This window comes from Perissodus microlepis, chromosome 3, assembly GCF_051167445.1.
Source record: "Perissodus microlepis isolate ML-2025 ecotype Zambia chromosome 3, ASM5116744v1, whole genome shotgun sequence".
NCBI lineage: Eukaryota > Metazoa > Chordata > Actinopteri > Cichliformes > Cichlidae > Perissodus > Perissodus microlepis.
Genome location: NC_140463.1, coordinates 49,779,002 through 49,795,682, shown reverse-complemented (window position 1 = coordinate 49,795,682; position 16,681 = coordinate 49,779,002). Strand labels below are relative to the sequence as shown.

General features: G+C 43.7%; 1 protein-coding gene across 1 annotated transcript; it reads left to right on the top strand.

Annotated features, from left to right (window-relative positions):
- The first annotated feature begins 407 nt into the window (after nucleotides 1–407).
- On the top strand, nucleotides 408–2,761 carry LOC146391762 (neuroligin-4, X-linked-like). Its single transcript, XM_084917116.1, has 2 exons — nucleotides 408–538; nucleotides 844–2,761. Exons 1-2 carry the CDS (start codon nucleotides 438–440, stop codon nucleotides 1,670–1,672), a joined length of 930 nt encoding a protein of 309 aa, XP_084773242.1. The 5' UTR covers nucleotides 408–437; the 3' UTR covers nucleotides 1,673–2,761.
- The last annotated feature ends 13,920 nt before the right edge of the window (nucleotides 2,762–16,681 follow it).

The following is a 16,681-nucleotide window of genomic DNA, read 5'->3' as shown; positions in this document are numbered from 1 at the left end:
CTCGCTTCCTGGCTCTTGGTTCATCTCACCAACATTTACTTTGGTTTCATATCTTTTGATCAGACCGATCTCTTAAAAAATGTCTTGCACTGCTGTTACTTTACTCTTAGCAGTTTTTCACTTTTATCTTTCTTCCCCCTCCTTTTGTCCCCTCCTGTGCTTCTTCACCAGGCAAAGACATCCTGAGGGAGACCATTAAGTTCATGTACACAGACTGGGCGGACAGGGACAACGGCGACATGCAGCGGAAGACTCTGTTGGCCCTGTTTACAGATCACCAGTGGGTGGCACCAGCTGTGGCCACTGCCAAACTCCATGCTGAGTTTCAGTCCCCAGTTTACTTTTACACGTTCTACCACCACTGCCAGACCGAGACGCGGCCCGAGTGGGCCGACGCTGCGCACGGAGACGAGATACCTTACGTGTTCGGCGTACCGATGATCGGTGCCACGGACCTGTTCCCGTGCAACTTCTCCAAGAACGATGTGATGCTGAGCGCTGTGGTCATGACTTACTGGACTAACTTCACAAAGACTGGGTAGGCCTCATGTCATAGTAGTGTAAGCTGTACACGTTATTGTATGTTGTCTGATAGCCTTCTAGTCATCTTGAATACTTGAATCTAGGTTGCCAGTTTAATTCCCATGTGGCTTTGAAGAATTGAACATACTGGTTCACCAAAAGCATCCAGATCCCAGAGCAGCCGGTTGGTCTTAGATAGTTTAAAGGTTGCACAGAGAATGGGCCCCCTGTCTGTATTCAGTGTATTGATGCCACATGTTACTTATAATGGAGACTGAATATAACTTTGAACTGAAACGTTTAACCTTTATGCTCCACCAGGGACCCCAACCTGCCCGTCCCTCAGGACACCAAGTTCATTCATACCAAGCCCAACCGCTTCGAGGAGGTCATCTGGACCAAGTTCAACTCGAAGGACAAGCAGTACCTTCACATCGGTTTGAAACCTTGTGTCAGAGACAACTACAGAGCTAACAAAGTGGCCTTTTGGCTGGAATTAGTCCCTCATCTTCACAGCCTGCACGACGTGCTCTTTCCTACCACTACGCGCTCCCCCGCAGGCCGTGACCCCGGCACCATGAGGCCCAGGAACAATGTTCCTCGAACCACTCGTCATCCTTACCCTACCTTCCCATCAGATCCTGAGCCCAAGGGCTCAGAGCGCCCGCCCCAGGACCTCTTTCCCGGAGACACCCGCGACTACTCCACCGAACTGAGCGTGACAGTTGCAGTTGGAGCGTCGCTCCTCTTCCTCAACATCCTGGCCTTCGCCGCCCTTTACTACAAGCGTGACAAGTGGCACAAGATGCGCCGGCACCGGCTGTCCCCTCAGCGGGGCGGCCCCGCCAACGACCTGGCTCACAGCCAGGAGGAGAAGATCATGTCCCTGCAGATGAAGCACTCGGAGCACGACGCTCACCACGACATGGAGCCCCTGCGACCCCATGACATCCTGCGGCCCACCTGCCCTCCCGACTACACCCTGGCGCTGCGCCGCGCCCCCGACGACGTGCCGCTGATGACGCCAAACACCATCACCATGATCCCCAGCACCATCACCAGCATGCAGCCTCTTCAGGCCTTCAACACATTCCCCTCCACCGGCCACAACAACACCCTGCCCCACCCCCACTCCACCACCAGGGTATAGTAGGGACAGGCCCGACACAGCGCCACCTAGGGACCAGGAACACTGGCTCTGCTACCGCTCTGGAAGGGAGACCTCTAGACGTGGGCCTTCGTTCTGTCCTCTTATTCTCTTCTTTCTCCTAAAGCAACTACACCTGCTGCGTCATCTGCTGTAAAACTTGGCAGCTCCCTCCACTGGTGGCATGTGGAGGTGCAACTGAAGTGTACAGCAGCAGATGAGCAGTTTGGGGTGGGTGACTCAGATCTTTCAAAGATACTGTTTTCAAAGACGGTCTGCTGTTTCCAGGCTCAAGACCTCCAACATTTGTCAAAGGGACGAATGCTCTCTCGCTCCTCGCTGTTTTCTCTTTTTTTACGTTGGCGTCATCTTTTTTCCATCTCCTGTGTGTTATGTGCACATTATGCTTCTCTTTTCTACATCCGTGTTTTATTACTGCTCTCTTCCTCTCATTTGACACGCCTCCCTCCTGCTCTTCTCTAAAAATTCCCGATCTGCTGAGCAGTTTGGAGGGGGGAGGCGTACACTAAACATATAACTATGAAAACACTGATATCTTTCATTCGACCAGCATTTTTAGGTGCCAAGTAAGTACTGCTGTGTTTCATTTCTCATCGAGGGAGAAGAAAAACGAAAGAAAAACAGAGTATCGCTATTTACCGTCAACTAACAGAGTTCTGTCATGTTCTCATGACAAAGTGCCAAACTGGCCCTCAGTCGTGATTTTCTTTCTTTCATCTTCTCTTTTTTTGTTGTTTTGTTTGAAGCATTTGTTTAATTGTTGTTCTTTATTGTGTGGAAAGAATTTTTCTGAAAATATAGATATAGAGAAATGATATTATATATAGTTCTATATAAAATGTGTACAAAGGAGAAAGTATATAAAAGGGTTTTCTCAGTGGGGGATCTATGCATGAATTATTTTTAAAGACGCGGGGAAAAGGACACTGTCCCTGTCGATGCACGTTTCCCAAAATCTAAACGAGTCATATCGCTCCATGTTTGCTACTTTTGGTTTTTGGTTTTCTCCAGCAGAGTAAGAGCATCGCAGGAGCTCCTGAAGTCAAACGACGCCTCCCAGCACTCATTTATTAAAACGGAGTCGATGCCAATAGTCTTAAACGTTAGAATTAAAGCAACAGCTGTGAACTCAGTCATGGTGTCATGTGCAGCCTCCATCTTACTGTCACTACTTTTTCATTTTAGGGTACGTGAGGTAAAGCGTCCGTCGATGTAGCTTGATTGTAAAAAATTATTTTTCTACGTTATTAACAAAACAGCAGAGACTGATGCTGCTCCTGTCTGACCCCCTTATGTCTGGCACATGTGTGTGTGTGTGTGTGTGTGTGTGTGTGTGTGTGTGTAGGAGCTGCTGTCGCTGTGTGAGTGTGATATCACATCTGCATCACTCAAGCGTAGACGGGCCCCCGTCAGACAACAATAAAGAAAAAGCAGAAAAAGGCCAACAGTAAAAACTCAGACTCCAGCATGAGCTCCTTCCTGCTGCTTAACCAATCACCTTCCTCCATATCATCACTGCTCCCTCCCTCCTCCACTCTCCATCCTACACCGCCTTTGTTATTTAACACCGACCCCCCCCAAACTGATAATCAGACAAATTCCCAAACACCTGACTTCACTGTGTTGACACCGTTCCTGACTATTTCTGACCTCAGTTCAGCTCTGCTATTACCCTCACATTAAGGGTTCGTTCACCTGCCTGCAGATGATCTGTGAGCTCGTCGGTTGTAAATTAAACTCTAAGCACACTGAGGGTAACCAGGAGGCGTTCAGGGCCTGCAGTGCAGAGCTGCAACATGAAAAAAAGGGATGGGGGCTCAGATCTCCTGAACAGGGTGGAAACAACACGGTGGGTTTGTGCTGTTTGTGATTCCTGCTCCGTCACTCTGGTGGAGACGACTGCAGCTCAGCAGCGCTCCCTGCTGATCCTCTGATGAAGATGTCAACAGTATGTAAACTGAGCTGATGTGCTGCTGTTTGAGCCCACGTGGTAGCGTACGTCCAGTATGGGAGAACTTAGTCACCGGTGCTGTCTTTGCTTGTGCTCTAGCTTTAGCCTGTTTGATTGTTTGTTTTCTATTTTATTACTGCCTAAAAGGGGAGGTGGGGGAAACACATGCCTGACTTCTCCTGTCAGAGGTTTTGTAAGCTCACTGGAAGGGAAACGTGCACAATGTAAATCATAAAACAACTGACTGGGGCTGTGCTGTAGGTGGATCAGTGCTGTGGACAGTAGCTGTGGAAAAGAGACTGGACAAAGACTCTCAGCCTTAAATACAGGACAGAGGATGATCTGATCATCTTTCAGCTAACAGTGTCGAGCAGAAGGACGGCCTGCTGATGCGTGCGTACGAACCCTTTTGTACTCACTCCTGTGTATAAGGAGGTGGCGAGGGGTTGTGTAGTTAACCTCAGTGATAGGTTTGTAGCATAAACCTATTCGCTGGAACGTTAAGGACAATTTAATTACATAGCAAAGCACGACATGAGTAGGCAATGTTCTTTATGTTGCTCGTGCACGGGAGAGAACCGGACAAACGCCGTTCCTTCGCTTGACCCCAGTTGCTCTCGTCCGCTCCTCCGTAACACTGCTCTTTTATTGAGGTTACATGAATATACATATGACGTTCATTAACATATGACGTCTACATACAAACAAAGAGTACCTTGCCTGTGCGTGTGTGTGTGTGTGTGTGTGTGGGGTCAGAGTATGACCCCATAATGACTTCCCTAAACCTGCTGGTCTGGAAGTCCAGCAGTTCATCTAAACAAAAGGCACTTAGCCTAAATCAGATATAGATACATTTATCCTACCATAAAACAATAAGACAAGGTACGACCTCTTCCCATGCTCCCAGAGTGTGGGTCTTAATGCCAGAGCACTCTGGAATGCACACAACGTCTCTGCAGACTACTAAGGATCAAACCTCTATCAATCTACAACTAATGATAAAACTCTAAGCCTATATAAGTAGATATTTCTAAGCATAAATGATAATCAACAATACAAATCCAACAATTCCCCCCTTTTGGCAGTTATGCTAGAAAAGTCCCCAGTTATGATCACCTCATGTCTGACAGTGTCAATGCAAACATTTTTATACTCAGCATATGTCAAATCACCCTAAATTACTGTAAACACACACAGTTTGACAAATGTAGTAGCAGTTATCATATTTCTCATTCAATGGTAAACTGCATCCTACGAACAAACAAATGAATTGTTAATTTAATAGATAAAATAAGAAAGTAACATTTTCAAAAACATCCCAGCTCTGCGGTGATCACCCATCATCTGTGCAGAGTGGTTTTAGTTCGGCAGGGCGTCATGAATGTCTCTTCCAGTTGTTTCCATCACTGTCCATAGGACCAGAGTCCAAATGTATGTAGAATAGAAATTCAAACATACCAGTTGAGTTTGTTGTTTGTCAACATGGGTCTCAGCTATCGTGAAAGCTGCAGACCTCTTCAGCACTCTAGTTTCATGGCCTCTACCAACCCCCATCACCTCACTTCAGGCCTTCGTCCTGCGAGGGGGATACTTATGACTCTTCTACTGTCCATCCTCTGCAGAAAAACCCCTCTGTGGAAAGGGTGCTGGGTCCAATTTTCTTACTGCTGTTATGATCCCAGCAGTCTTCAGAGTGTCATCGTATGCATAGTACAGTGACACAGCATTAGGTGATGTCCATAGGAAACTGCTGTCATCACCACCATAGCTTCTGGTTCCTGTGCTTTCACAGAATCATGATGTCATCCTCGAACTCCCCCTGCGCTGTCGATGGAGCTTGGCACGCTCCCCTCATCCTTCAGGTGCCCATCTGTCGTCCACAATCTCCTCTGTTGGCCTCTGGAAAGCCCCCTTGGCACAGCGCTCATTCCAACGCAATTTCGTGGTCCTTGCTGTGGCTCCAAAGTCTGATCTCATGATGGGCCCAAGCAGCTCGACCTTTGACCTCAACCACTGCCTGGACTGTCAGCTATGCCTGGAATGGTTCTTGCTTCTCACTGGGCCTCTGAAGATTTCTCAGGAGATTCCTTCCAGCAATACTTTGACTGCTGCACCTGTATTTCCTTGCAAGGAGGAAAAACTTCTATTTGGAGAGCATGTCAACAGTCATCAAACCACATTCTTTAGTTCAGTGAACTTCACTTATAGGCCGTCAAAGCCTCATCTAAACATGGATACACCACTTGCATAGGTTTAATACCCGTAAAAGAACTGTTAATCACACAAATCACTGCAAAAATCATAAAAAACATAGTTTAGAAAACATAGAAAACATAGTTTCATGTAATTCATGTAATTCTGGACCCCTCCTCTTGACGCATGGACACTCCCATGAGTCAACTCATCAAACCTAGATTTCCGTCAGAAAGAAAAAGGTTAGCTAGATCATGTCCCAGGCAACATCAGGGTGTCTCCTCCGGAGTAGCTCCGTAGACCTGCAATAAAAGATGTTAGCGTGTTTTGCATATTAAGTTTGCTTAAAACCCGGCTCCGCCAGGAGCCTGCATACACACCATCATGGCCTGGAAAACAAGATCTGGAAGTGAAATCAAACTTCACACTTATAAACAATTGTATCATAAGAGTAATAAAGCATTCAGCATCAGCAGGACAAGCATCATGTGCAGGTTTTCGCAAATCAGTAGACTACAATTATTACCATAATTTGCCTCAGACATGGCAAATTATGGTTCTAATCGTGCAGATCTGCTCAAACAGAGATCATCAAACAAAACTTTCAGTGCACTGTGAAAGTATCAAAATAAAAAGGCCTTGTTAAGTCATGACACATGCTCCTCATCTCAGGAGGGTAAATCATACCATTAGCATGATTTATCATACCATCATACTAATTGGCAGGCTCAACTTCACAACAAAAGAAAAATCATCAGCTAGATTCACTCCAAACCAACCATCAGCTGCACAACACACAACATAATCCTAATATGTCTTATTAGCTATGAGTTTAATCCCCAGGTCTGTGCTTTTCACTCATTTAGGCCACACACCCATTTTATTCAGTTTTCCTTTTTCCCTTCATCATAAAACATGTGACATGTTGTCATGCACTTCACAAAAGAAGTTTGTTCTGACGTATTCAGAGTTGTGTATCTAGGTACAGGATTCACTGATTCACATCAAAACAGGAAACTCGGTGTTTTAGAGTCTCCACTCAACACACAACAAACTCCAAACATCCCATTCACTCGTGCTAGAATTCAGTCACCTTTCATTAATCTAAGAACGATCAACTAATTTGCATATCAGCTATTAACCCACTAAGATGACAGGACAACAGAAATGCATGTTCAAAATCTTATCACAAAAATAGAATTTCCCTCATACAGTAAATCACTTGTGCTGCATCAGTCAGGCAGAAAGCATCTCCCAATTTACTATATCAACAACTAAATTTATTGTCTGATCACTGGTTGGTCAAACCAGAATCTTTTTTTTCCACAAAAGTTAAAACTGTTGTCCTGCAACCTAGAGAGTCAATTTTTTACATTGGATAAATTCAGCATTTGATAACAAGTGTCTGCTAAATTTACCCTATTTTAACACTGATGAGAGATAACAAGCTAAATTTCATTGCATGGGTGTTTGTGTTATTAGGCAGGTTTAATGCATGTCTGTGGAGCTGCATATCCAGCAGAGCATGTTCTTAAAGCTGCCTTTCCTACACACTTCTCTGCTATTATTTATTAATTTTGTAACTGATGTGCTATGAGTCCACTGGTCTTTGCATCACTTCTCATCACACTAAGTGACTTGGACAAGATGGTAAACAGACTCACATGCTTAAGATGTTGTCTAATCTTCATGAGCTCTCTTGTGTTTGTGTTAGTAGGGTTAATGCATGTTCTGCTTGTGTGTGTGATTTTGTATGTTTCTTTTTGCAGTGTTTCAGACTCCTTCACAATTTTCCCACTTAAACAGTCAGTTTTGTTTTTCCCAGGTTTGCTAACCCAAATTTTGATTTCCCACATTTAACACCAGCATTCCTCTGTGTTCTACTTACTCTCACTCTGTGTTGTCCTCTCCCACTTCAACAGTCCAATAGCAGGCAGTTCTCCTTCAGCTTCGTCCTGTGTTCCACTGTCTCTTCTTGCCATTTTACTCCAAAGGTGGCAAATGTCAAACTCCAACAGTCTCCTCAGTTCTCCTCAAACGTTCTTTTCACATGCACAGTGAATTTGCAGCTTGTTGGAAACACAGTGCCATTCATCCAATCAGGCAGGATGATGGGTTTGCTCTTCTTCTCTGATGCTGTTTGTCCACACTGCAGCTGCTTGCTGGGTCTCTTTGCTCAGGACTTTGCTGCTGTCTCTTTATCTGCCATGTTATTGCTCTTTGGAGCTGCATTCCTTGTCTTCAGGGAGGAGTGAGAGCTCGCTTGTGAGGTTGAGGGACACATGGAGCTGTAAATAAGTCAGCCAGAAACTTGGCCTGAACGTTTCCAATGATGTTAAACTATAACTTTCTTCCGACCGCTGCATGTGGAAAATTGATTCAGGTCTGCTTTTCACCTGAAAGTGACAAACTAAGACATTTTCATTATTATTATCACTGCTTAATCAACACACATCTCTCTCTCTCTGTTTTTGTGAACAGTCCTTTCTTTAAAGCAGAAAATGAGATTGTAGTTGTTCTTGGCTGATCAACACAAAACCTTTTTTCCTATGATTATTTTTCATCTACAATGTAAATTTTGTCTCTTTTTTACTCTTTTGTTTTTTTTTCTCTTTACAATAGCTGGTGACCTGCAGAATCACCGCTCTCACAATCAGAGGCAATTACTTTTACACAGCGCACAAAAACACTGTGACGTCAGACACATTCACACTCACTTTTTTCATCTGCGTAAATAAATCATATGGCTGACGATATGTGCCATGGTGATCCATAAGTATGATCACAAGTTTATTTAATTATTTTTCAACCCAACAAAACAAATAAACAGAAACATGATGCTGATGCTATGAACACTCCACACACGAGTCAAGATGCAGGAAAACTGCTGCGCATCTGAAAGAAGAAGCTGAACTCACGGAAACTCTGCACACTCCAGTTATCATAGTTATCATAGTTTCGTTTCCCTCTCTTTTATGAGTTCTTAGCCAGATCTCGATCCGATAATGTGTAGCTTGCTCATCAGCTCAGAAGAGACCGCAACGCAACCTCACAGTGGTTTCATATTCAATTCAGCTTCTCCATCATGTAGTTTTCAGCTGTTTCATACAGGGTTCAGCATATTAGTCATTTTCATAGGTGTGCTCTATATCTGAACCAAGACGACAGTCTTTCAAACAGGTCAAGTGCCTCTATGCACGTCATTAGTTTAAATATTTACCTATATCACTTCATCTGTCATTGTACTGAATTTGAGCAACCCTGAGCTTAATGCAGATTACTATTAAGAACTGGTTAAATTAATGGTCTGGAGCACCGGCTGTTGTTGATCAGGGCAATCTAAAGAATTTGGGGTTTTTTTTTTTTGCTTTTTGTGGATTTCTCCACCTATTTGCACTTATTTTACCTGCTCCGGCTTGTTGTTTTTCTAACCATTTCTCATCAGGTGTTAATTTTACTTGTTTATTCCCCATTTTCAAAGATTTTGCTGGGCCGTCGCTGGCACGCTTGACTTCAGAGTGGTTTACTGATACGGCCTTCAACTTCACCCTAACGGTGAAGCGGTATCAGTTTTATGAGGTGAAACTCAACCGTTCTCCTTTGTCACCAGTATGTGAGCCTCAGCAAAGAAAACAAAAATGGAAGTAGTTCAGCAGCGTATTGTGCTGTAAAATCAACTTACTTCCAGACACACACACACATAGACATTTTCTTGCTAGCAAGGGCAGTCACCAGAACTCACACACCAAGAGTGAGGTTCAGAGACTAACAAATGAGAGACTGCCCCGGTCTTTATTTATACTTCAGTGGGCGCTTGTTCCTTACATTGGAATGTGGATGTGTATATGTATGTGTGTGTGTCAGAGTGTGACCCCATAAACGACTTCCCTTAACCTGCTGGTCTGGAAAATCCAACAGTTCATCTATATGTAAAAAAGCACTTAGACTAAAACTGACATAGCTACGTTAATCCTACCGTAAAACAATAAAACAAGGTACAACCTTTCCCATGCTCCTAGGATGTGGGGGTGAACGCCAGAACACCCTGGAATGTTACAGACCTCCTAGGATGAGACATTCTTTCAATATGCCACCAGCTATATACTTCTAAACACAAATGATTACATGCAGTATTCTACCATATGCAAACTTATATCATTAAAAGACTATACTGACTACTAAGTACAATTTTCCATTGACAAGCACCAATAAAGGTGTAGTTTATGTCTATGAACAGTGGACACCCGTGTGCACACCTGTGTGGATCAGCGCGCTTGTATTCAAAAGGTTTCCCCATGTAATGATCTGCTAGAGGATGTAGAGAGCCATAGCCCCGTCTCCAGGGCATGAAGCAGGCATGGAGGAGATCCAGGCTCCAGACATCCAGAGGCCCCAGAGTGCGAGAGCCCAAGGAGGACCACCGGAGGGGCATCCGTGCCACCCTCCTGGGAAGAGCTGAGGAGAGCCCCAGATGAGGGGTCACCCAGTAGCCACGGAGCAGAAGCCAGAGGGGGCTGCAGTGGCGTGCCCGCCGGCTCTGCCGGCAGCCAGTTGTGCCAGAGTTAACCGAGCCGCAGGCCCAGAGGCCGGAGGCCCGAGGGCCCCCTTTGCCCCGGAAGAGGCCTGACCGGGCAACAGGCACCAGGCCCTGCCAAGTAGCCACCAGGAGTGAGCTGGTACATACCTGAGCGCCCAGCCCCGGACACCAAGAACCACCAACCCACCGACCCCTGAGGGCATCAGTTCCCGGCAGGGAGTGTGGTGAGGGGAGATAGGCCTTTGGAGGGCCTGGGAGTTCCCAGAGAGGTGGAGTGTAAGACCCGACCTGACATATCGACACAGACAAACTCTGTACATAAGATGTAAGGGCGGTGGCCACAATTCAGAGATGGTCCTGGTGTTTCACCGGGATGCTCTCTCCACATTGCAATGTGTTTATTAAACCCACTTCAAATCAAGATCACTGGGTGTGTTGCAGGTTATTGTTAAAATTTCCACAACAATGTGTATATGTGTTAGTAGGATTAATGCATTTTCTGTTTGTGTGTGTGATTTTTGTGTGCCTCTCCTCCTTGCAGTGTTTCAGACACTTTTCAATTCTCCACTCAAAGGCAGTCGGTTTTCCTCCCCAGGTTCCTTAGCCCAATTTGATCTCCCACACTAAACAACAGCGTTCTTCCATGTCTCCTCCCCCTCCTTCCACTGTAGTCTCGTCTCCCCCCCTTGCAGCAGTCCATTGCAGTCAGTTGTCTTCAGCTTTGTCCTGTGTAATCCCACTGTCTCTGTCTGTTTGGTCATGCAACATGCAGCACCTGTATAAAAAAGGCCAAAGCAGACTGTACTTCCTCAGGAGCAGCACAGCACAGAAGGACTCATCCAGGCTGGAAAAACGAATCAGGAAGGCTGGCTCTGTGGTCGGCATGAAGCTGGACACTTTGGTGACAGTGGCAGAGAAAAGGACATTAAAGAAACTGCTGGACATTATGGACAATGCTGGGCATCCTCTGCACACGGTGCTAAATAATCAGAGGAGCCTGTTCAGCGACAGGTTGCTTCTCCCAAAGACAAGAACCAACAGACTTAAAAACTCCTTTGTCTCACACACCATCAAACTGTTTAACTCCTCGTTGGAGGGGAGAGGGAGGGGAAACAGGAGGACAAAGGAGGGCGGGAACAACTGAGCTGTAGTGCTTTTTTTTTTCAACTGTGCAATATTTGCAATATTGTTTCATATTCGACCTTTTTTGTGGGGCAAATAATATTGACACCAGTCATTTTGTGTTTTTCTGAAATTATTCTGTTATTGTGTCCAAAATATTAAAAAAAATAAGCTATAGGGAAATCCCCTGGTTGAAAATCCTGTTTAAAAAAAGCACTTGGGACAATTGTGTTGGTGACAGCTTTTGCTATAATATCAATAATATTTATGTGAATATGGGATACTGTTACATGTTTGCATAGACTTTTGTGGAATATGGAGACACTCCTGGCATTATATGAGCAAAGTGAGACTCATTTTTTAGGGTTGGTGGAGATGAGTGTGAAGATCCAAACAATCCCTGTCAGTGATGGAGAAGCTTTGATGAAAATATTTGGTAAAAAGTTCACCAGCATGAAGGAAATGAAGTTTCAAACTTTCCTTAGGAGGAGCCCAGCACGCCTGCTTAAAGAAACGTAAGTGTGGCGATGTGGATGCTTGCAGCGACTGCTGTATAGAGGCCATCTGTCACGGTCCGCTGTGGCAGACCGTGTGGAGAGTGTGTGGAGGACTCAGGTGCAGACACAGGTGAGGACACGAAACTGAGTTCGAACAAAAAGCAAGCCTTTATTTTGGCTGAAGACAAGGAGTGCAAACAAGGCAAAAGCGCAGTGACAAAACTAAACTATAACTAAACTGGGAAAGTGATACCAGGATAAACTATAAAGACACAGGAAACCATAACTATGAATACAAAAGACTGGCTGTGACAACATGGAGGGTGGGAACACAGACGACGCAACACAGATTACATGAAACACAGAGACTAAATACACATGAGGGATGATCAGGGGAAGTGGCCACACATGGGAGCACAGCTGACACACATGAACCTAACGACAGGACAGGAGAGGTGAAACTAAATACACTGACATTGAATACAGACTTTCAAAGTAAAACAGGAAACATGGAGATTAGACATGACATGAACTAAACATAACCACGCAGACATGACGCATGAACCAGGGAGACTTAGTACAGGGGGAGATGGCATAAACAACTAAGGAACAAGACTAAACAGCAATCTAGAAATTAACTAGGTGAACTAAGCTAGGCACAAATGAATACAATAATAATAATAATGGATTGGATTTATATAGCGCTTTTCAAGGCACCCAAAGCGCTTTACAATACCACTATTCATTCACTCTCACATTCACACACTGGTGGATACATAAAACTCAAACACTGGGTCGCTCGACCCAGGACCATGACACCATCCTGCTACACATGAAACACATCAGAGTCATAATTGTTATTTTAGTCACGTGTTTGTTTATTATCCTTATTGTTTTATCTGGGACTGTTTGCAGACATCTCAGAGAGAGGAGACACCAGCATCTGAACAGAGACTCAAACCAGCAACCTGCAGCTCCCTGCTTGGCTGCTCCAGTTTTCTCCTCACTCATGTTGCCCACCAGTGATTTCTAGCTGCCCACCCACACAGCAGGCTAGAATATGCGCTGAGCCTCAGCACCCAATACTTGGACATGTTTTCTTTATTAAACAATGAACCAGACCCCAAAAAGTAAACAGCTGTTATTGCTAGGCAACGGGAGCAGCATTTGGAGATGCAGCACCTGACATTCCTGACCATGTGGGCGGAGCATGCACGAAATGGAATGTTTAGTAGAACTATGCAACACAAGCACTTAGTTACAGCATGTTTCATTGTATCCAGACACAGCTAGAGACACATCTACAGCAGCATCTCTGTGCAGGACAAACGACAGTTGACGAAAAAACATCGAAAACTTCACTTCACTCCTCTACAAAACGTTGGTTCCTTTGTTTAAAAGGCCAAAATGAATGAAGGGAGAACGAGAAGAGGATCGGCGAGTGCTTCACCTCACAATACAGTACAGCTGATTCATTTTAAATTTCAAATGATACAGGCTGAAAATGTCAAATTAAAAGAAGAGGCAGAAAAATCAAGAGGAGAAGCTAAAAATTCAAAGTTTGAAACTGAAGTAGTATTGCAGGAATTACTGCATGTGGGTCTCAAACTTAAAGGAGAGAAAATGGGAAAACAACAGGCAGAAAACGAGAATGAAAACATGAAGAAAGAACTGTTGGAAGCTCAAAAAGCATTGGAGGAAGAGAAAAGCACAGCACAAGAAGCCAAAAATAAATATCAAACTGCAAAGAAGGAGGCAGGAAATGTGATGCAGGAATTACAGGAGGTGCAGGAAGCTTTTGAAGAGGAAAAAAGGAAAATGCAGTTGGCAACACAAGAAGCTGCAAATGTAATGGCTGAAGCTGAAACACTAAGGAAGGAATTACTGCATGTGAAGCAACAACTTGAAGAGGAGAAAAAACGTAAACATGAGGCAGAAAATGAGATTGAAAATATGAAGAAAGAATTGTTGGAAGCTCAAAAAGTGTTGGAGGAAGAGAAAATTAAAATACAGGAAGCAAAGAAAGAAATGGAAGATACAAAGAGTTACACTCAAAACATGAAGAAGGAACTGATGAAAGTGCAAGAAGAACTTGCAGAAGAGAAAATTGAGTTGAAGGTATTCAAGAAAGAAATGACGGTGACCAAGAAAGGCTGCAAAGACGCACTTAAAGAAATACGAAAGCACAAAAAGGAAGCTAAAGAGCTCCTCAAACACAAAGTGAAACTGGCCAAACAGCAGCTGAAAGAAAAATTTAAAGATGCCGAGGAGCAGCTCAACAAAACCTTAAAAGAACTGAAGGCAAAAGAAAAGCAAGCTGAGGACAGGAGGGGATTCTGGAGCAGACTGCTGAGAAAGAACTGATCCAGCAGCATCAAGTTTGAGGACATCAATAGTTTCTTCCTCCTCTCTCCACCTTTCTTTCACCCCATCCTTCTTGGGACGTTTGTTTGTTTTTTAAAAACTCTAATCTAAATACATGTACTGAAATACACAAATAAAATCGCCATAACTTGACCTCATGTTGCCTGCTTCTTTTCTTGTGTGTCTGTGGATGTAAAACAGTAACACACTTTCTGCTCTTTGTGTCTTTAATTGTAAATAAATGCAATATGTTTTCATTTTAAAATGCAGTGCAAAAAACTTCTGCTCTAAATCTTTTTTTTTTAGCAAAAAGCTTTTTTTTTGCCTGTTGTGGAAGTTTTCCATTTAAATAAAGCCTGCAGACGAGCGGTGAGCGGTAGCTAACTGATAGGTTTGTAGCTTGAACCTATTCGCTGGAAGACAATATAATTACACAGCAAGCAAGACACGAAGTAGGCAAGGTTCTTCATGTTTCTCGTGCACGGGAGAGAACCGGACAAACGCCGTTCCTTCGCTTGACCCCAGTTGCTCTCGTCCGCTCCCCCGTAACACTGCTCTTTTATTGAGGTTACATGAATATGCATAGGTTCATTAACATACGACATCTACATACAAACAAAGAGTACCTTGCCTGTGTGTGTGTGTGTGTGTGCGTGTGTGTGTGTGTGTGTGTGTGGAGAGAGTGAGCTCACAAAATTAGGTGGTGTTCTTCATTGTAACAGTAAAGGTAGTATGTAGTGTGTAATTTGTTCCATCAGACAGACATCATACACTCTCTGGATCCATATATCCATATGTGGGAGTTTCTGGTTTTCACCATCTGATAGTTATGCATTTTAAGGCTGCAGTGAGTCATATATTTAGCAGGTAAGTTTTGGCTTTGCAGTCAATATGTTCTGCAATCCTTCCCAACACTGCTACTGTAGGACTTAGTGGAATATTTACCTTGGAAAATGTCTTTGAGAGCATCAAATATCTGCCTCCAGAATACACAGAGTTTAGGGCAGAGCCACAATATATAAGTATGGTTGGCAGAGTGTGTCCCACAGTTCCTCCAGCATGAACTCAGATGTGTTGGACCCATCTTAGCAGTTATTTCTGGTGTTCTGTAGAATCTGGTACATTAATGCCCCCTTTATTTTGGGCAACTGCAGGGTTTTGAGTCTAATTCTAGGCCGCTGTTTAGCCTACATGAAGTTAGAAATTCTTCAATACAGCTTGGACTCTCCACCATTTGACCCTTAGAACTGAAGAAGCTTCTCGGATGAGAGGTGAAACGTCTTCAAGTAACTCAAAGAAGTCCAGATGCTTTTCTTTGCAAGCTCCTTAGACTGCGATGACCTGGATGACTGAGAACCTTCACAGACTTCTCCACACTTTAAATGCGCTCTAATGATGGGAACGTGTGGTAACATTTAGTCTTAACTGAAATAACATATTGCATCTATAAATGTGATTAAAATGTTTACCAAAGACTAACGTTTTTCATTCAGAACAAACAGCATATTTCAGGTTAGGGCTGCACAACTATTTTGTCCAATATTAAAATGACAGTTGTTTGTTACAATTATTCACAGATTGTAGTGGCAAAATGTGTTTTGATTGCACTGTCATGTCAGAATATAAAGTTTTCCACTCTGTTATTTGTACCTGCACAATAGATGTGAATAAAACTCAGACCTATATGAGCTCCTTCTCTGTTTCCCTGCAACATTTTGTATAGATCTAACTTTTTGCCACATAAATAACCTTCTGATGTGTTTACAGTAAATGTATTTGATATTAGCTTATTTTGTAACTTTTAGTGGGCCTATGCAATGTTCCCTCTAAGCTGCGCACGTGCGCAATTGCGCACTTCTGGCACAGTCTCTGCGCACAGAAATTCTGCGTTGCGCACAAAAAAAAATCTAACCTGAATTGAAATTAAAATTAATACTTTAACAATTCTGTTTTGCAGTGTTAGTCAGTAAGTGACTGGCTGCTCCCATATGGGAACGATGCCACCTTATCCCATAGTCCAGCCAATAATGCGTATGATGTAACAGAGTTAGAAAATAGCTTAATGAATTTCCTCAAAATTGATGTGCTTTGTGAATAGTTGGAGCCACCTGGTGGACAAACACAGCAACAGCAACTGTTAAGGTTCCAAATTGCTGCACAGCGCATGCCTCAGCAAAGGAAAAAAAACTCCCAAGCTGGTGGTAGGTGCTAGTGAGCGATACTGTTGTCAATTTTGTATGTGTATTAAGGAAAACATTCTTATAGTGGTAATTGTCAACATGTATTTTGATTGTAAGCAGTACTAGCATGTATCCTGAAAGTTACAG